Here is a 19,469-nt window from a genome sequence, read left to right as displayed (position 1 = left end):
TATGGAGTGTCTGGTTCAGGCTGGGACACTAATGGCCTGTTTTGTTATACATCATATGAAACACCTGAGGGAAGAGTTATTACCATGTGCAGGCCATGTGTGATAACGGCAGCTTTGTGAAGCTGCAGTGAATCCAAATAATAGACAGCTACATCGAGTTCAGTGCGGCAACTTTGATTGATTCATATCCATTTACAATCATTCTTGTAAAATGCCCAATTTACATGAGTTAGCAACAACCTGAAAACTAAATGAATCCACCATACCAACAACCACCAACAACAACAGTATGTGTACACACACACAAACACACACACACACACACACACACACACACACACACACACACACACAAACACACACCATTGTTAAATACTCTGTTAAAGCATGTTGAGCAATACTACAATTGCTTTGAGTTGTCTTCCACATACAGAACAAAATTAACTGATCCACACTGTGCAGTAGATGAATTCAATAAGTATCAACTGTCTTACTTTTAAGCTGTTTCAAAATAGTTATTTCCATACCTTTTGCTAATAAAACACACCAAAATTGATCAGAATTGTCATCATGGTGGGTCATGAACTATTAGCTAAATTACAATATTAAACCTGTACAAGAAGGTGCCAGTTTCTCTGGCTGTGTGTTTGCCTGTTAGCAGCATATAACAAAAATAGAATGACATTTTTCTGCAAAGCTAGACAATAGGACAAGAAAAAAGCTTTTGGCCTATCCACATGACACTTTTGCTCATAACTCCTGAACTTTGCAGTGCAGAATCAAATACATTTCCCTTGATTCTTTAGGCCATTAAACTATCCAAAACACTTCTTCACCTTTCCTTCCAACAAATTATATCCAATCTTTACCAAATATGGTAACCGTTTCCTAATATTTGACATAAACAGCCATAATTATTGAATGCAATATGCAGCCACAGTAAGATTGGACAGTCAACCCCAAACAATCCTACAACATGTGATTGCATTTCATTCTTCCATTTGTAGAACGGAGGTATGCATCCTATCAACTGATGTTAGTTGTGATTGAGACTCTAAAATGTGTTAATTCATTGCATTCCAAACTTCCAACAAGCTTGTTCACACCTAAATGTCAACAAGCACACGTAATTGCACAAGGATTCATGGGTAACAGTGAGTTGTTTTTTTTAACGAACAGGCCGATCTATCTTTGCTATTAATATGTTTGAATTATGTTACTTTAAAACATAAAAAAAAACAAAAACAGGTTTCACACATAATTCTGTGGCCCCCTTGCAGTTTCCCCTTGGACCCCCTAGGGGTCATGGACCCCCTGTTGAAGACACATGCAAATACTCAACGTAACGACCAAACTCAGAGCGTGAGCCTTCCTGACAACACAAAAACTTGCTATAGTTTGTTTTTGAAGTTGTAACAGTTAAAAAACATCTCCATCAGAAATGTTGTTTTTTATGTTTCAACTGTTCTAGAAATTGACACTTGAGTGACATCCATTGAAAACAGAAATGTTTTCATATATATCCTTTTTCCTTTATCCTGCGAGTCAATGACTGTGATGAAGACACATTTAACACAAACAACAAACACATGCTCACAAGATGTTAGCATGTTTCGTTCTGGAATTTCAACTTGAACTGAAGAGTATCCATTGTGCATTGCTGAGGAGGAAATAGAGGATGTTCATAAATCTAGGGTCCTTAGACCACATCTGTTAATTGTTACTTCTCTTCCTTTCTGTCTTTTCCCTTTCATCCAAGTCTGAAACTAAAATGTCATCCACACCACTTCATAGTGCAAAGGGATTTTTGGTGTTTGTCGCTGGCCGATTGGTATTTATACAGAAAACACTTTTCTGAAAGGTCATATGAAGGTCAAGGCGGTCTTATGAATTCTGCTTCATCCGGTAACTGTCTCATGCGGTATAACTATGATGATAGGGATGAACAGGATACAACTGTGGTTATTTCTGCAGTCTCCAGGCTCTGAGAAACTACTGTTCTCCCAACAAAACTATAAACTGGAGACTGTCCCAAAACAGAAAAGACATCAATACAGACAATAGAGTTCTATTGTATGAGTTTAAAGCACCAATCACTTAATCAATGCAACTTGAAATACAAAGGAACAGGCAGAAACATAATTTTAACAACATTTACCAGAGTACTTTTGTGAATACACTGATCTGAAGGAACCATTATAGAGACTTTGAAACCGGATATATGATCTGCCAGGTATCGAGAGTGCTGAGTCAGTCCTCTCTCACACACACCTCTTATTCATACAGGTATCCTTCCCATCCCCTCCTTCCTCACCTGCAAGAAGACATGTCTGTGCAACTGCAAAGGGAGTTCACATGATAGGGTTACGATTCCTAAACTGTTCACCCAATGAGTGTGTAAACAGCCAACCATTAAAATGAGGGTAAAGCGGAAATTTACCCACATAGGCATTGTTTTTATTTTAAATCCAATGTGAAAACTTGTCATTTCCAAATATAGACCGCATAGTTATCGGTTTGGCAACTCTACAACAAAACATAAGGAAAAAGTAATTAAAGTATGATAAACCTAATGTCCTAAAGATAAAGTGTATTATTGTGGAAGCTTAGGAAATAAATAACCTGCTTTTTTTTAGGTATGTGGATGTGGTTTGCAAGGGTGTGAGATGCCATGTCATTTACAGGGAGCCGTGTGCTGTTCATTATCATTAACTTTGTACCCTCTCATTAGTACAAACACTAGCAGCAGGGGAGACAGGGTGTCAAGCTCTAGCTTTAGGTGTACAAACATGTGCATTAAAAGCAAATATAACAAAAGGCAGAAGTGTTAGTTGCACATACACTTTTGACAAAGTACCAGGCTTACATGTAACACTAACTTTCTTTCTGGCAGGGTTTTGTCCAAACACACACTCATTATTGTTAAAATGAAGGGGAGATTAAATTAACCTACCAAACATCACCCAGACCTCTCCCAGAAAAAAAATAGTAAAAGCACCTTTGGTTCTGTTGTAAACAGACTCCTCCTGCTGGGCAGTTTCCATGCCACAGGGACTACCATGTTCCCTGGAAGCCAAGTCACCATCATCATCAAATTAACATATCTGTGATTATTACATCCCTACAGACTGTCTGAAGTAATTACTATAAATGGTGCTTTTGTCAGCAACCATTCTCTTTCCCCCTCACTAATATTAAACTACTATGGGAAAGGGTTGGCAGATGTACAATAAACACAGAAGTACATACGCTTTAGATAATACATCATGTTAGTATGTAGTCATAAAAACAGTCAATTGTATATATATATATATATATATATATATATCCCATTTTATTAGCTAGTTCACAGCATAAAAATACTTAACTTTAGTTAAAAAAACTAAACACATTTGCCACTAATTAGTGTTTTACCAGGTTACTATATACAAATGCAAAAAAAACTAACAATCTCCATTCAAAAGATGGTTCTGGAGCTTTCAAATATATCATATGATATTCACATTTCCAAGGTCAAAGGCAATGTTATAAGCACTCTCTTTATTAACAATTTGAATTAATAAATGTTTTTGTAATGTCCGTATTAAAGCAAAGTGTGTTGCAGTACTGAATTATGCTGTCGGACTACTGACATTTCTTATGTAAACTAGGTTAAAATGTTCTTCTGAAACATCTTAACTACTCTATATAGTTATGATAGAGTACGATCTAAATAATACTGAATTGTGTTCTGAAAACAACTTCCATCAAACTATCTTGCAAAACAACTGTCCTTATATTTTCCTAAAAAGCCTGTTAATCCTAATATTAAGGTTGTGAGTCTGAGGAGCCACGGTGCACCTTGATATGTTATTTGGCACAATGTTAATTACAAGATCAATTCAATGCCTGCAGACCTTTTAAATGCTTCAAGATCAAGCAAATATGTAAAGAGACACCTGAAGCAACTTGAGTGTCCAACATCAAACTGGGGCTAGATGATCAGCCCTTCATATAGTTAGGCCTAAACAAACAAAGATTAGTTTCTATTAGTATTTATCCAAATAAAGGGCTAAGCTATTGGTTACTTTGTTGAGCCCTTGAGTTGTACTTATAGTACGCCTACTTAATGGCTGAATGCTTAAAAACTAATTTTACAGTCATTTCATCCAAAAGCGATCCCTCAAATCTCACACACCAGATGTCAGGTATTAGTGAAAACTTATAGTCCAACTCTTTCTATTCTGGCAGCTTCACAACAGCTTTTAACTTCCATTGGCAGCTAAGTCTCACAGAAACAGTCAGATACTGATCCATGAACTCAGTTGAACATGAGAACATGAACAGTTAGCTTAATGTTATTTTGATGCCAACAGTCTGAAACAACAGAAAACTTATTTTGTCACAAGAAACCCCCCCCCCCCCCCCCCCCCCATGTTCAAACATACTTAAACGGTACAATCTTCAGGCCTCGTACAGTGGAGTAACAGTGCCATCCTTCCACTCAATCAGGATTTCTCCTCGTTGTAAAGTGGGGGAGGAGGTTGGGAGGCGCATGGCATGCTCTGTCAGCGGGGCTCTTTCATTGGGTACCGGGGATCCAGGAACCCTCGCCTCTGGCCTCGAAGTGTATGACTTCAAAACACACACCACCTTCTTCCTTCTGGCACAGCAAGACAGAAAAGGATATAAAGTGGGTGGAAGTACAACATGTTGCTTTGTACCAGAGCTTTTTGAAATGTCTTAAGACTCAAAAAACTCAAATGTATCCAACTTACAATGACAAACACTGAAAAGAACAAGCAAATCCTGGCTTGACAGAAGTTGTTACCAGTAAAATGTTGTCTATTTTACCATTTTAATGATTAATTGATAAGCTAAATATAATAAATGTATTTGTTATGTTGGTCAAAGATTTATTAATCCACTTATCCTTTCAAAAGTAAATCTATATATAAAACATTTTTTACTTTGTGTTGTTTGTGTGTATAGCACTCACCTATTGGAGTAAACATTGAGGATAATAATCACAGTCCCCAGGACCAGAGCCAAAGAACTTAGTACCAACATGGTTATCTTCCAGCCCATCCCTATACACATGAACACAGACCAAACTGTAATGGTACATTTCATAATATGCTTTTCTTGCTCTTATATGCATACATTGTATATGTGTTTGTCTCAGTCGTTTTCCACCACACCAGTCAGGTACCTTCCACTGTGGTAAACAGATTTTTAAGTGTCTCACTAAGAGTCAGTTGCATTAAATCAGTGTCATTAATATAATTTATGTCTGTTCTTTATCATGTGCTGATAAGCTTTACGACTCTTCCATCCCTCCCCTTTCTTTGTCTTTAAAATGTATAAACACAGCTATACATTGTTCTTCTTTCCTCACCCAGACTGCTTGCACTCTGTATGACGATTGAACCTTCTTTGCAAAGAATAAAACTCCAAAGACAATTTTTCTCTCAAGAATCTTCTTTTCACGACAAAACAAAACATCATTCATTATACACAAGCCACATTGCAACTTATATTTACTTCTTTCTAAGTTATCATTCTTGTTCATGCATTTGTTAAATTTCTTTCAAGACTCTGAACCTGCAAAGCCCATTGAAACTCCTTCGCAAACATTGCAACACACCAACCATAAACTTTGCTCTCAGTTTCACAGTCATCCATCTCCACCTAGTGTTGGAAAAATAACTACATCTTTACTACAATTACGTCCCATGTCTTTTGCTAACCACTTTTTCTTGACCTCGAAGCAACTTTATTTATAACACATAGAAAATGAGTATAGTGAAAAACAGAATGCTGTACAATTCAAGGATAAGATAAGGATTCCTGTCCAAAATAGAATCACACCTCCTAAGAAGGATGTTTTCAATTCATCCATAGTGTAAAATTAAACAGCGACGGTGGATGTTATTGGCGGGCGAATGTTCAAATGTTGCTGCCGAAAGAAATTGTGGGCCGGCATCACGTCCCTTCCTTTGATAAAGGATAGTCCAGTGTTCCCTATGCTGAAGGAGTTAAGAAAAGGAGCATTGAAGCACCTTTCCTTAGCATTTAGAGAATTCGACCGCCTCTTCTCATGGCTGCCACTTAAAATACTTCCGGGTCATTTCACTCAGATAGGAACCTCCCTAAGCAAAATAGACTATTGGAACCTCAGCCACTGCTTCTATGTCAGCCTACATTGGAATCAAACATTTCCACTGATACAAAGGGAGATACAGAGGATACATTAAATATTTTATTGATTTCTGTTTACCAAACTTACCATAGTCCGTACTGAAGAAAATCATGGTGGGATCTGCAGGGGATTTGGTGCTCAGCGACAAAAGAGGCATATCCATTAGGGGATATGTTTCTGTGACCTCAACGCCCAATATACCTTCAACTGGAAGTTGAGAAAAAAGAAATAAGTCACAACAACTGTCAACAACAACTCAACTAGAAGCAAGGACCAAGGTGAGATTTATTTGCCCTTTTAATAAAGGAAGTCATAGTTGTGTTTGTCCATCTTCAGTAGTGAGACAGTTCATGCAAGACCAGCTGGATGTAATGACAACATAAATCATGCGGTGATGACGTTTAATTTGTACACATTTCATTTAATCATTGTGAAAAAAGGCTATGGTGTAAATAACTTGTAATGGTTTCAAAACGTTCTTAACTTAAGTAATCCATCACAATGAATTAGAACGGAGGTATTCTGTGAAGCCTCTTTGTCGGTGCAATTAAAGACATCAAAACAACTCAAGCAGCTCAAGTGAAGCTGCTCAGTGCCAGACGATCAGACTGTGGTTGTACTGGACAGCTTCTAGGTGTGACTGTGTACTGTGTGAAAGTGATTAGGGCGTTCCTGAAAATGAGAACATTGTTCTCAGTGAAACCAGTCCCTGAATAAAAAAAAGTTAAAAAAAGAAAGACATAAAAGCTTTGCGGCTCAGCAACCTTTTCAATGCACGGAAAATTAACAAATTCATTATCCTTTTCTTGACAGTGTTTACTTGGTTTTGACATAATAACTTGTCAAATAAATGCCTTTTAGTGTTAATGCATCCATGAATGCACCACCAAGGAGAGTTGGCAAGATGGTCACTGCTTGACCAAACACAAACCAATAATGTTCTAATAATCATTAACAAAAGTAAACAAATAATACATAAATAATGTATACTTCACTGGAAGGACTGATAATATTAGCTGGCTGGAATGTAGAAAATCAATCTTGATTAAATGGTTAACAATAATGTCATGCATTTATAAAAATGTGTAATTAAGAGGGGTTTAATCGAGCAAATCCACTCACAGGCTTTTTAAGGAACTTAATGCTATTTTAATTAGTCACATACTGTAGGAAAACAACCTTCATTAAACTACTGCTAGTGAGATACTTTTAGGTCCTTACATGTTTCAGCCTGTCTGCGTATATTAGAGATGGCACTTGGAAAAATCCCAGGTTCCAACGATTTCCCCAGATTGTGGTGAGATTGGTGTTGGTTGTGTTTGCCATCTCTCCCATTGCACAATGTCTGGTTGTCAAGTGTCCGCCACCTGCTGCCAGGCTTGTAAAGAACGTGAGCCAAGAGAACATCCAGCTAGCATTAGACATTTGACATTTTACTCTCTTACTAGGTAAAAATGTTCTACAATATACATATTCTCCCTTATTTTGAAACACTTTAAGTAATTTGATTAAAAGGTACTACTATCAGATGTTATGTCACATTGAGAAAGCCCTTCTGTTCCTCTAAATTATTCTTACCTGCTTGTGTTCCCTTGAAAGGAAGACCAAAGTGGATTCTTGTGTGGCACTCAAGTGCAGACCAGTCCCTATCAAATTGAGGTGGCCTTTCTTGGAACAGGACCATGCCTGGCTTCTTGCCTCTCGGCCTATATCCACCGCTACCACTCCAGCATCAGTCTCGTCACTTTCAGGGGGAAAGACGCAGGTCTGCAGGTGGACACCTTCATACTGCTCTCCCGGTGCAGTCAGACACTCCCCAGTGTGGGGATTCCTTAGAGCCTGGCTCTCAGGGAGCCAACGCCATTCCTGTAAGGCGGAATATGGGCTGCAATCACCGAGAGATACTCTACCTCCCAAGGTTCCTTCCTGCACCTGCAGACATTTAACCAGCAGCTTGTTCTGAATTTTTAAGCCAGATGTCTCTGTGGAGGGGGGACATGAAAAAAAAAAAAGCATTGTCCAAGCTTGAATCTTATTATCATTATTATAAACATCTCAGCTATTGTTGTTATTTGGGGAGGGAAGCTAGGCATATCATTGTAAAGTTATTAAATTAGGCTACATTTCTTAAAACTTAAATTTAGGAAAAGGTCATGTAAGTGGGAAGAATATAGCTTAATTTATAATATGGCAACATATATGTGATATTTTATTCTGCAAACCCAGAAACACACCTAACTGTTTTAAATTGACATAATATAACTTAGGTAAGATATTGGTGCGTTTACAATGTGCATATTATGCTAATTAGTTGTCTGATATTGGAATTATTCTTAATGAGGGGACATGACAACATGGTCCCAACAGGAGGGAATTTAAAGCCAAATTTCCATTAAAGAGATTGTAATTTAACGCTAAACTTTCTTTTTTTCTTGGAAAACGTATCGTAAAATATTACTTCAGAGGTTTAAAAAAAGAAAATAGTGTCTTGTAATACTTAGCTCTAGCGTTAATACGACTGAAAAGCAATGTATCTTTATCTCAACATAATTTAACTCCATAACTCCACTTTTAGCTAACTATGGTGAAGAGCTAGCTAAATTATTTTTGGTGAAAGATGGAGGAGACTTGAGAAAACGTTGGGCTAAACAGGTTCGTTATTTAAATTACTTAAATTACGAATTAGCGTGAAATTATTCAACCATAGTTAACTAACTTTAGTTTAGACTTGGAAAGTGTTAATACGACGAACAGTATACAACTATTTGGACCGCTAACGTAGAAAAAGTTGAAATTAATAACGTTAGTGACCGTTGGCTTCAGCTTAGAATCGCTGTATTGACGATTTCAGTTATCTGTCAAACGACCAACTGCATTAAAAAGTGCCGTTATACTTGCTAGCGAAATGTAAAAACTGTCATTTTCTTTACGTTACCTTGGAAAATGACGAAGACAAGCAAAGAGACACACCACAGCCTTCTCCCCATGGCGATGACAGGCAGATAGTTTTGGGAGTCTCCAGTGGCAATACAGCCTGCATCTATTCAGCAACAGTAGCAAGTGCAAGTGGGCGGGAACAGTTTACGCAACCTCCCTCTATGCATCCGTCACTTGGATGGATGATCCGTGCACTCCACCTCATAACTCTTCAGAGGATACCTACTTTTAAATACTCTGTTATTGTCCAGGGATCATAACAATGTCTTTATATTAAAGATGACTTTGATTGCCCATTGCTATTTCTACTCTCCACCTGTAACTAGGTAATCACTAGGTCTTTTGCAATGCTGTGTTTATTTGTTTGCTGTTGTGCATGTGCATATTCTGTTTTTTTGTATACAACTAATATGCACAACTCATAGATACTCCTTGTTTACCACTATGGCAGGCAATGAAATGTGTTTAAAACCAGTGTGCTACAACTCCATGGACTACCAATTAGATTTTAAGAGCATAAATCTGTTATAAGGACAAAACAGTGTCCCAGGCTGAATAGGATTGCCCATTCGTTACTGTGAGGAATGTGACAGCTTTCGGGGCCTGCCTGGTCACATGTTGTTTTTCTCTATCATGATGCACCACACAAATATGTGGAACACCTTGATCAAAATATATATATTCAGTCTTTATTTTACTATTCTAACTATTGCCTATTATTTTTACCCTTTATTGAGTGGACATAAATTATTAAAACCATATTCTCGAACAAATGTACTTTTATTGCAATAATATTAAATAATTAAAATTAAATAAATTAAATACAGCATTAGTCTACATAAATATTAAAACAACATTAAAACAGTTCACAGCCAATAAAAAGCTGCTGAATTTTCCCTTTTTGCCTGCAACTCTTACAGTAACTTGTACTCTGTAAAACATTTGAGGAACCCTAAATACCATATCCCTTGATTTGCCCCTTGGTCAATTTAAAGCTTGCATATAGATAAGAACTAGTTCAGTTAAAGGACAACTAAAAAATTACAAATCTGTTAAGTTAAAAGTTAAGAAAAAAGTGAAAACCATTTTTACTATAATATAGTTTCACATTTGCAAACAGCAAATACTTTACAACTTGACCAGTCTGTAATTTTTGACTCATTATTTGTTTTCTTTTTGATGCTCAGCTTTAGTGATTTGACCCAGTCCCACCAAGAGCGTCCTGAGAAGGGGAGAAAAGGGACACATAAGATGGAGGTTCTTCTCCCTGCTGAAACAGAGGTGGAGCAAGAGGTCCATGCTGCACTGAAGATGAAGCGGCACTTGAAAAACCAAATGGAGCAGCCTGTTGTGGCCACTGATTATTGTAGCCACTTGTTATGTTTGCATGTTGATTCGGATCTGGTGCTGGGTACCCATAAGCACCGTAACCTGCAGGTACAGGAAATGGTCCAATAGGAAAGGCTGGGGGACCAAAGTCGCTGTAAGTTGGGGCCCCAACAGCACCAGCTGGGTAAGGCCCCACAGCCGCACCAGCTGGGTAAAGCCCCGCAGCCGCACCAGCTGGGTAAGGCCCTGCAGCCGCACCAGCTGGGTAAGGCCCCGCAGCCGCACCAGCCGGGTAAGGCCCCGCAGCCGCACCAGCCGGGTAAGGCCCCGCAGCCGCACCATCCGGGTAAGGCCCCACAGCCGCACCAGCCGGGTAAGGCCCCACACCAGCCGGGTAAGGCCCCACAGCCGCACCAGCCGGGTAAGGCCCCGCAGCAGCACCAGCCGGGTAAGGCCCCGCAGCCGCACCAGCCGGGTAAGGCCCCGCAGCTGCACCAGCTGGGTAAGGCCCCACAGCCTCACCAGATTGAAGGGTAGCAAAGCTAGAAGGAATGATGACCAGTGGAAAAATCACTGTTGGGTCAATGGCAAAACTGATGTCCAAATACACCTGAGAAACAGAAACATATCAAGAAGTAAAATCTGTCTACATCACAGAAGGTTTGAATCAATCAAACTATTAATTAAGTAGACCATGCATTGTGACTAATAAACACAATTATTGTTTGGCATCTTATACTGCTATTTCATAAGCTGGTGTTATGTTGTTTTGTATTTCTAATGATTGTTGAAGTGTGTGATGTAAGACAGGAATCGTCTGTGCTACAATCACTTAACCGCCAATATTTGCAAACACAACACAATTTCTTAATTTCTGAATTGGGTGTAAAAGTCCCTATTACATTATGACATACCTTGGCGTAATGCTCAACTGAGAGGATTTCACAGTTATGGAGGGTGAGGATGACATCGGCAGGAATCATCAATTGGCAGGAGACAGTTTCCTCTGAGTCCAGTGTGATAGGGTCCCCCACGATTTTGCACAGACTTAGGTCACTGACATTAGTGGAACCTCCGGCGCGGTACACTATTTTTTGCTGTATACTGAATTTTGGCTTCAACGTTTTGGAAGAGGAGTTGCGGACTTTGGCATAGACAGACAAAGTGTCACCTATCAAAAACAAATCATAACATCTAAATGTTCTGGAATAACGTCATCACAGAATAAAAATTGCACATACACATGCTGTAGTAAGCTGGGATGACTTTACCTGGAGAGCAAACCTTCATGTTTACGGAAGCAGACATTTGGACCTGTCCTTTGGAGAAAACCCCAATCTCTTTTTCCACTGAACCAGACTGGGGACACTAGAACAAATCATACAATCAAACATGACATGATATCAACTGAACATAGCTGAAATATAAAGTTCAGGAGCCATCTGTGTCTAGATCTCAAAATTACTCCTCCCTCCCTGTTTGAAATGGGCCATACTATCAAATCAATCAATTCACTATTCTCGTCACTCGCAGCTGCAGTTCTTTTAGCGGAACCCACTCCATTTCCTGTTTATTCAAACAACTGGTTTGTGGTTTCTTCAACAGATTACACATCATATCGTTCAAACTCTCCATAATATACAGTACTTAGGTATGGTATACTGCCGTTATGTTCAAATTTTCTCCATGCCAGACTTCATGAAACTTTGTTCAGACACATACTGTATAAAACTGTTTTCACACTTAACTCTTTGTTTCCTTTCCCTCAACTGTCATTAGTTTTTAGTCATGTTACTTTTCAGTTTAAGTGCTGCAAAAATCCAAATTAAAGTTAATTTGGAAAGTGTATATAGTGTATCAAATTCATTGCATATATCATTGTACTTACTTGGCCATGGTGTGGCAAGGACTTTGAAACAAAATTGAGCTCTTTCTGTACTACTGAAGGCATATGCCAGCTCCTGGACATCTTTGCTTCAAGCATGTAGACAATCTTTCCATGCAACCCCTCGAAGGATGACGGCATGTCCCTTTAAGAAAGAACAAATGCAGTTTTTTGTAAAAGCAAACAATGACACAGTATTTATGCTAGATGCTGAAATCTCCCACTTACCCCTGTGGGATTTTAAACCTGAATTTAAAGCTATTGACTCCTTTGGGAAGTACAGTGACTGCAAAAGAAGAGAGAATGATTTAACACTTTATGTAGATACATGACAAATGACAGAGCCTCTATTTACTAAGCTGGATGCATGCACTTTGTGTTATGTACTCAATTAAATAGTGAGGGCAGGGTGGTTCCAGGAAGTCCATGTGTAACCTAATCCATGGTATATGTGCACTACTACAGAATGTGGTATATGGTATACATACAAGTGGACAACATTCATTGCAGTAGCATTTTACGTGTGCTTAGGCTAGCTGTTGTTGTCAACACTGAAAGCAGATTTGTAGGATTTATGAAACAATGTATCTAAATAAATAATGGAGTGCACTTGGCATTAAACGTAGACATATGACAAGCAGATCCTCAGGTACCAATATTAAAAGCAATACGTGTACATAAACACATAAATACATGCATCTTATCAAACTAACATCATTTTAAAATAATCTAAATTACAGCCAAGTGTTGAGATAAGCTAGAAAAGCAAAGAGACAACCCATTTCCTTGGCCTACCTTTGTCATTTTGAGGAACTAAATACTCTTTTAGTTTAAAGTATCTCTTGTGCGAATTGTGCGAACTCCGGTTTTCTCCGGTGCCTTCTGACCAGTGCACGCGAGCTTCCCCTTTAGCTTTCACCACCAGGTCCTTCACTTTGGTTTCTTTTGTCAAAGTAAAAGTGGCTGTGCCTGCGATAGTGTCTCCATCAGAAAAAGTTCCTTCTTTGTTGACAGCTTCGTAAACTAGATTGAAGTCCTTTATCGGAGACATTTTTGATCAGTCAAACGCGCTGTTTCCCCCGACGTGAGACTTCACGGCAATAGTCCTGAGTGAAACTGTGCAAACTGGGTGTGACTCCTCCCCAAGATTGACATGTAGTACATCATTATCACAACAACATAATGCACAGCTATTCAGGTTTACACAGTATAGGTAAACTATACCTACAACTACAGCAGTATCCTATTTATATTTTAGCTGTAGTAGTTTGGTATATTTATTGTATTCTAAGTTTTAGAGTACAATACACAATATAAAGAAAACATTAGAATAGCCTTTCTAATGTTTTCTTTATATTGTGTATTGTATTCTACAGTTATATAATGTATATCTCTCTTCTAGTGTTGATATTTACTTTGTATTTGTAACTCCTGTGTGAGCCAGTTCATTAGACCAGACTGCTGAAACTATGAGAGCTAAATTTCCACGTGGGGCTTAAGTATATGTGTCTTTACTGTGGCACTGGGGGCTGTATGGTCCGTCCAACGTCATGTTTTCATAGAAATATGGCTTGGGTCCGGCTTGGTAGAGACAAGTGTTTTTGTTTCGTCCACCACGCCAACACAGTAGGCTACTGCTTCCCGGAAGGGGAGCTTGCAGCTTCTCCAGTGGTTCTGATGTAATATTGTCAAGCTCTGGGTCTGCCAGGATCATGGCCCGAATCCAGCAGCTTTAACGCTGTCAACACTGTTACCTCTTCACATTCTGTTGAAAATGTTAGTTAATTGTTTTAATGTTTTAAGTTTAAATTCTGGCATATTTTACACATTGAACCTTTAAGGAATCTGATTAAGTGTATAATCAATGTACTATTTATAATGTTTTAATTATCGAACACTTTAACTGTATCACATTTTCTGACAGGAGTTCAAAGGATCCCTTAGAGCTAGCAAATAAAGAAAGAAAAGGAGTATGGTAAAGTACGGAGTACTGAGATATCCATCACCCTTCCTTTTTTAACTCCATCTCCTTTTCTATGTCATAATCCGTACTGACTGATCTCACATCACATCACATCTCTCATATTGCTAGTTGGAGGTGACACAGCCACAGGCAACATGGTGGAGGTCATGAAGGGACACTGGAACTTGAAAATGGTGTTGTATTTGGTTTTAAACTAGTTTATATTGCATTGGATATTTACTATGGTCTTTTTTTTTTATTATCCCCCCCCATGCGAATATTTCAAATAATTTATCTGTAAAGACGAAAAAAATAAATAGGTACGTCTTTTGATTTGATGGAAGAGATCAGATGGAGGAGATAACTTGCCAATAGTATATTAGTCATAAAAAAGTTTTCACACTCACACTGAATGTCACAGAGAAACTTTCTTACAGTTCTTTATTAAAATCTTTTGTGTAATTAAATGAAAGAAAAGTAGTCCTCTGGTGTAAAATAGACTAGAAAATACAAGGAACATTAGACCTGTATTTGGCCTTGTAGCTGTCCAGTTTCTTTCAATTAACCTCTAGAATAGTGAGGTAGAGAGTAGGTAGCCTATAAACTATTACGCCGAAAAATTATCAAGACACTTGACTTAAACAAGGCACGTAAAACACACAGTGTATCCTGATGGCTGAAGTCTGAGTAATGTCAGTAGCTGGAGACAAAACTAATTATCAACCTGAACTGACCAGATCATATACAATGCAAAAGTCATATTTCTTTGTATATTATACATTACATGCAAACAGTTAAAGTTGCACATGGTGCCTTTTTCATTTCCAATTCATACTTTAAATATAACAACATTAATAAAGTGTTAAAGATACAATTTAGGTGATCGGATTTCCCAATTTCAACTAACTATTAGTATTTTACTTCACAATTAATAAACCGATTCAGTCAATAAGCATACATACTGTTATTTGGCATCAGATTTCTGAGTAGCAGAGGAGGGGAAAAGAAGTGAATATGCTGGAGGAGCTTCATCCGATTGAGACAGGAAGTCTGTGTTCATCATTGGTGCAGAAGGCGGCAGACTGTACGTAGGAGCAGTTGGGGGTATGTTGAAGGGTGAAGGAGAAGGGTGGATCTCTGGGGCAGTAGGCGGAGGGTGAAGCACAGAAGACGATGATGGATTATTGTAGCCCCCACTCATATGTGCAGGCAGAGCAGGGTATACACCTGGTTGACAAGCATACGCAGATGGGTTATATGGATACACAGGTGGTGGTGCTGAATACCTTTGGGCTCCTGGGTTTCCATAACTGCCTGAGTGTGGGGATACAGGATGAGGACCGTAAGACAACGCAGGGGGAGGGAAGTCGCTATTGCTCGGGCCCCCAACAGCCCCAGCTGGATAGGGACCCGCAGCCACACCAGGCTGAGGTCCAGGAGCGCAGGCTAGAGGCATAACGACTACTGGGAAGAAGACCTCTGGATCGAAGGCCAAGCTGATGTCCAGATATGCCTGAGAAAAGATATGACAGCATCATTAGGACATTATACTTTTACTTTTAAAATAGAATAGCAAGAGAACATCTGACATTCACAACAAATTTGGAAAACCTTTATCGATATTTATGGATTAACAGCTTTTTTAATTTTACATTTTTTTTTATAAATCGCTCAAGACGTAACTTATTTTTCTTTACAATAAAGATACACTGTTACGGTGTTGCATACCTTTAAATAATATTTCACTGAGATGATGTCACAATTCTCAATTGTTGGCATCTGATCACGAGGAATCTTCATTGCACATGTGACATCCTTCTGTGTTTGAGGTTTAATATCGTCCCCAACCACTTTGAGGATATTGTGGGCCTCATGTTTGGTACTGCCTTTAGCATGGTACACCATCTCCTGGATTAAACGGAATTTGGGTATCATCTCACTGGATGAGGCATTGTTGATTCTTGCAACAATCACAATACTTTCACCTATGAGAAAAACACAATAAGATTTTTGGTTAATTTTTATTTATTCTAATTCATTGCCACATAGCACGATGCAATCCAGAGTGTGTGTTATATAAAGGAAAGTTACCCACGTTATATCAACAGTGTTAAAACGATAAACCCCGCCCACTTATTGTTCCATTCATGTTATTTGAAAGTTCTATCAGATCAAGTCTGGAAATATCATAGTGACTATGATTTAAAAATGGTAGGCTTTTTCTAATGACTTTAATCTTAACGTAATTTTACCCAAACTCTTCTGCTTTACTAAAACCATGACAAGCAGCTGTCAGTAATGTTCTTAGTTACACAAGTGCTCACTCAATATTTTTCTTGTTGGCAAAAGTAATACATAGGAAGACAATTTAACTATAATGTCACCACTTTTCCAGTTTTATGAAAATAATTGGCTGTTTTTTCAAGACTGTGATAACCACTACTAAAATAAATAGATGACACCATCTGCCTTCTCTTTCCATGACTTGAACCTACCATGTTTGAAGAGGATTTACCTTGAGCATAGCCCATCCTGTCAAGTTTGACTTCCATGTCTACATGTCCTTTTGAGAAAAGTCCCATCTCTTTCTTTTTTGAATCAATTTGTGGTGACTAGAATGCAATAAACAGTGAAAACAATTACTTATGACCCATTTGCAATACAATGCAAGTGTTTCAGTTATAGATCAGCACACATTGAAATTCAAATCCTGATAGGCTTTTTTTCACAACAAATGTTTTGACTTATCATAGCAAGAAAAGCACATGTGGAGCTTATGCCGTTTATGATGGCTCTGTTAGCTTGCCGTGCACAATAGCTGGACCACGGAACTGACACCTCTAAATGAAATGTGTCACCATTGTTATTCATTTCAACTGTGCATTTGAAATGTTAAAATGTCTCACTTATATTGCAGTGGCGGGATAGACTTCATAGGTGGATGTCCCCAAACTTCAGCAAATAAAAGTAGAACATTTGAATGTGGTTTGGGAAAATGGTGTAATACCTATATTTTTCATTTTTTAATAATAGTCCATTATATCCTTTCTGCTTCTGCTTGCCCCCATGAGAAGTGCTGCATCCAAGGAAAGGGCTGCTGGCACCCACTGACACATCTAGGGATGCTTCAATCCGACTTTTCAGTCCGGAAAACCGATAACGATACCTGGACTTTGGGTATTGGTCAATAGTGAGTACCAATCAGATACCAGTGTTTAACTAATAAGTTGTATGCCTCACGGTGTGGAAGTGACGGAGATCATTCTTCTATGTGTAAGGCAACATCAGGCTTGATTTAAACATTATTTTCCTAGCTTTCTTTGTAAAAGAAAATGTAAAAAATGTATATTTAAATATAATTGTACTGAATTATTAATCATTAAAATAATAGTATCCAATACCAGATTGGCCCACTGTCACCCGGTCCCACTATTTGAGTCTGTATCACAGTATCGATGTATCTCTTGTAACATCACATTAACAAATGCAGTCTCCACGTATACTGTAGAATAAAAGGATACAGTTTCTGTCACATGACTTTCAGTATCAAAGATTTGTGTTTCTATGTTTGAATATTTTACACACCATCATAGAATTAATGTTTTGATAGGACTTGGAGACAAATTGTATGATCTGCTCTACTGTACGGTCCAGCTTCCAACTCCTGGACAGCTTGGCTTCCAGCGTGTAGACAATCTTTCCATGACTCCCCTTGAAGGAGGAAGGCATGCTTCTGTGATGGAGAATCAACATATTCATGTTATGTAATTTGAATTGAATTAACATCAATAGCATATGAAGGAGTAGGTTATTTGGTCCTGTTTGCTAAAATCAATTACACTGTGAAAGTAACTTGTCTTATTGTACTGACTTTGGTGGTATTTTCAAGCTGAAGTTAAAGACATGACATCCTCGGGGTAGTACAGTGTCTGAAAAGGAAACGATGTTGGTGTTAATATTAACAGTGGTCTAATGCCATTACTATAAATATGCTAGTAATGAAGACAGTGTTGGAAAGTAACACATGCACTTTATATAAGAATTACCATGTCATACTTTTTCTCAACTGCGCTTCTTTTCAACATAGTACATTCTGTCATCCAGCTGCAATTCACTCACTTTGTTATGTAATACACTATAAACTAAAGTAGTTCATATGAGCTCCCAATAGACCAACTATGTACTTTTACTTTTTGGAAGTTAATGTTTTGAATGTAGTGGTAACGAACTATCAGAAACAATATAGCGCTCAGTCAGTTAGTAACAAATTAAGGGTTAAGGCAGTGTTTCTCAAACGTTTTTCAATAACATACCCCCTTTCAAATATTATTTCAAACTTACATTTAAATATGTTTTATTTAACTTATTATAGAATTATTATTTTAGGGACAATGCATAACTGATATTTGTCAAAATATCTTAAGTACCGCCTGCAGTACTCCAAAGTACCCCAACGGTTACTGGAGTATCCCCGATTGAGAAACACTGGGTTAAGCAATGTATAACTGTCGCTTACCTTTGCAGTCCTCTGGTGTTAAAAACTGTTTCAGTTTGAAATATCTATTGTGTGCAGAGTATGTTTTGGTGTGATCGCCACTCTTTTTTGTCCAACGCACGTCAGCGTCTCCTTTAGCTTTAACAAACAGGCATTCAATTTTTGTCTCTTTTAATAAAGCCAGTGTTAGTTTCCCAGTGAGAGTGTCTCCCTCCGAAAACGTTCCGTACTCATTCAGCGCGTCACAAGTCATCGTTAAACTTTGAATTGAAGACATTGTCGTTGCGTGCGTAAATCAGACTATAGCCTACTGGTGAAATGAATAAAACCACATGATCAATCCACCTAAACATCTCCAAACGCTTCCACTGCTATGAGGGTACTCATGGCGTCTAGACAGAGGAAGGAGACACGCCCTAAGAAAATATACTCAGAGTTCTCTACCGCCATCCAATGTACAAAGGAGAGACTGTGGGCTCATAGGCAACAAGGAGAGACCACTCTGTGCAAATGCGCATTGCAATCATTCAAAACAATGATATGAAGCCCCCTGGAGGTCAATCAGAGGGAGAACATTGTTTTTTTCTAAACTGAGACTATATAACAACCTCAGATGGAAAACTGGAGGAAAAAACATTTGGAGGTGCGGTCATTAAAGATGAACCACAGACGTCCGATA

The 19,469-nt window shown here is 38.3% G+C and overlaps 3 protein-coding genes across 5 annotated transcripts; all 3 read right to left on the bottom strand.

Moving 5' to 3' along the window:
* Positions 1 to 2,092: 2,092 nt before the first annotated feature.
* LOC115012949 (uncharacterized) lies at positions 2,093 to 9,517 on the bottom strand. Of its 2 annotated transcripts, none has more exons than XM_029438819.1 (6): positions 9,117 to 9,517; positions 7,760 to 8,047; positions 7,403 to 7,559; positions 6,269 to 6,388; positions 4,979 to 5,069; positions 2,093 to 4,642 (listed from the first exon to the last, which is right to left on the bottom strand). In XM_029438819.1, the coding sequence occupies exons 1-6, from the start codon at positions 9,219 to 9,221 to the stop codon at positions 4,444 to 4,446; spliced, it is 960 nt and encodes a 319-aa protein (XP_029294679.1). In that variant the 5' UTR covers positions 9,222 to 9,517; the 3' UTR covers positions 2,093 to 4,443. The 2 variants fall into 2 exon arrangements, with proteins under 2 accessions (XP_029294679.1, XP_029294678.1); XM_029438818.1 differs by having other exon boundaries at positions 2,094 to 4,642; positions 7,760 to 8,163; positions 9,117 to 9,260.
* Positions 9,518 to 9,879: 362 nt separating this feature from the next.
* On the bottom strand, positions 9,880 to 13,473 carry LOC115013630 (arrestin domain-containing protein 3-like). The gene is made up of 6 exons (XM_029440070.1): positions 13,128 to 13,473; positions 12,561 to 12,618; positions 12,336 to 12,477; positions 11,719 to 11,815; positions 11,362 to 11,618; positions 9,880 to 11,057 (listed from the first exon to the last, which is right to left on the bottom strand). Exons 1-6 carry the CDS (start codon positions 13,381 to 13,383, stop codon positions 10,308 to 10,310), a joined length of 1,560 nt encoding a protein of 519 aa, XP_029295930.1. The 5' UTR covers positions 13,384 to 13,473; the 3' UTR covers positions 9,880 to 10,307.
* Positions 13,474 to 14,717: 1,244 nt separating this feature from the next.
* On the bottom strand, positions 14,718 to 19,217 carry LOC115013945 (arrestin domain-containing protein 3-like). 2 transcript variants are annotated; one of them, XM_029440516.1, is made up of 7 exons: positions 18,812 to 19,217; positions 18,167 to 18,224; positions 17,881 to 18,028; positions 16,811 to 16,907; positions 16,024 to 16,280; positions 15,582 to 15,808; positions 14,718 to 15,432 (listed from the first exon to the last, which is right to left on the bottom strand). In XM_029440516.1, exons 1-7 carry the CDS (start codon positions 19,065 to 19,067, stop codon positions 15,324 to 15,326), a joined length of 1,152 nt encoding a protein of 383 aa, XP_029296376.1. In that variant the 5' UTR covers positions 19,068 to 19,217; the 3' UTR covers positions 14,718 to 15,323. The 2 variants fall into 2 exon arrangements, with proteins under 2 accessions (XP_029296376.1, XP_029296375.1); XM_029440515.1 differs by having other exon boundaries at positions 14,718 to 15,808; positions 18,812 to 19,215.
* Positions 19,218 to 19,469: the final 252 nt, after the last annotated feature.

Source organism: Cottoperca gobio, chromosome 9 (assembly GCF_900634415.1).
Source record: "Cottoperca gobio chromosome 9, fCotGob3.1, whole genome shotgun sequence".
Classification (NCBI taxonomy): Eukaryota; Metazoa; Chordata; class Actinopteri; order Perciformes; family Bovichtidae; genus Cottoperca; species Cottoperca gobio.
Note: the sequence above shows the minus strand (reverse complement) of the source record. Positions and strands in the feature narration are given on the sequence as shown.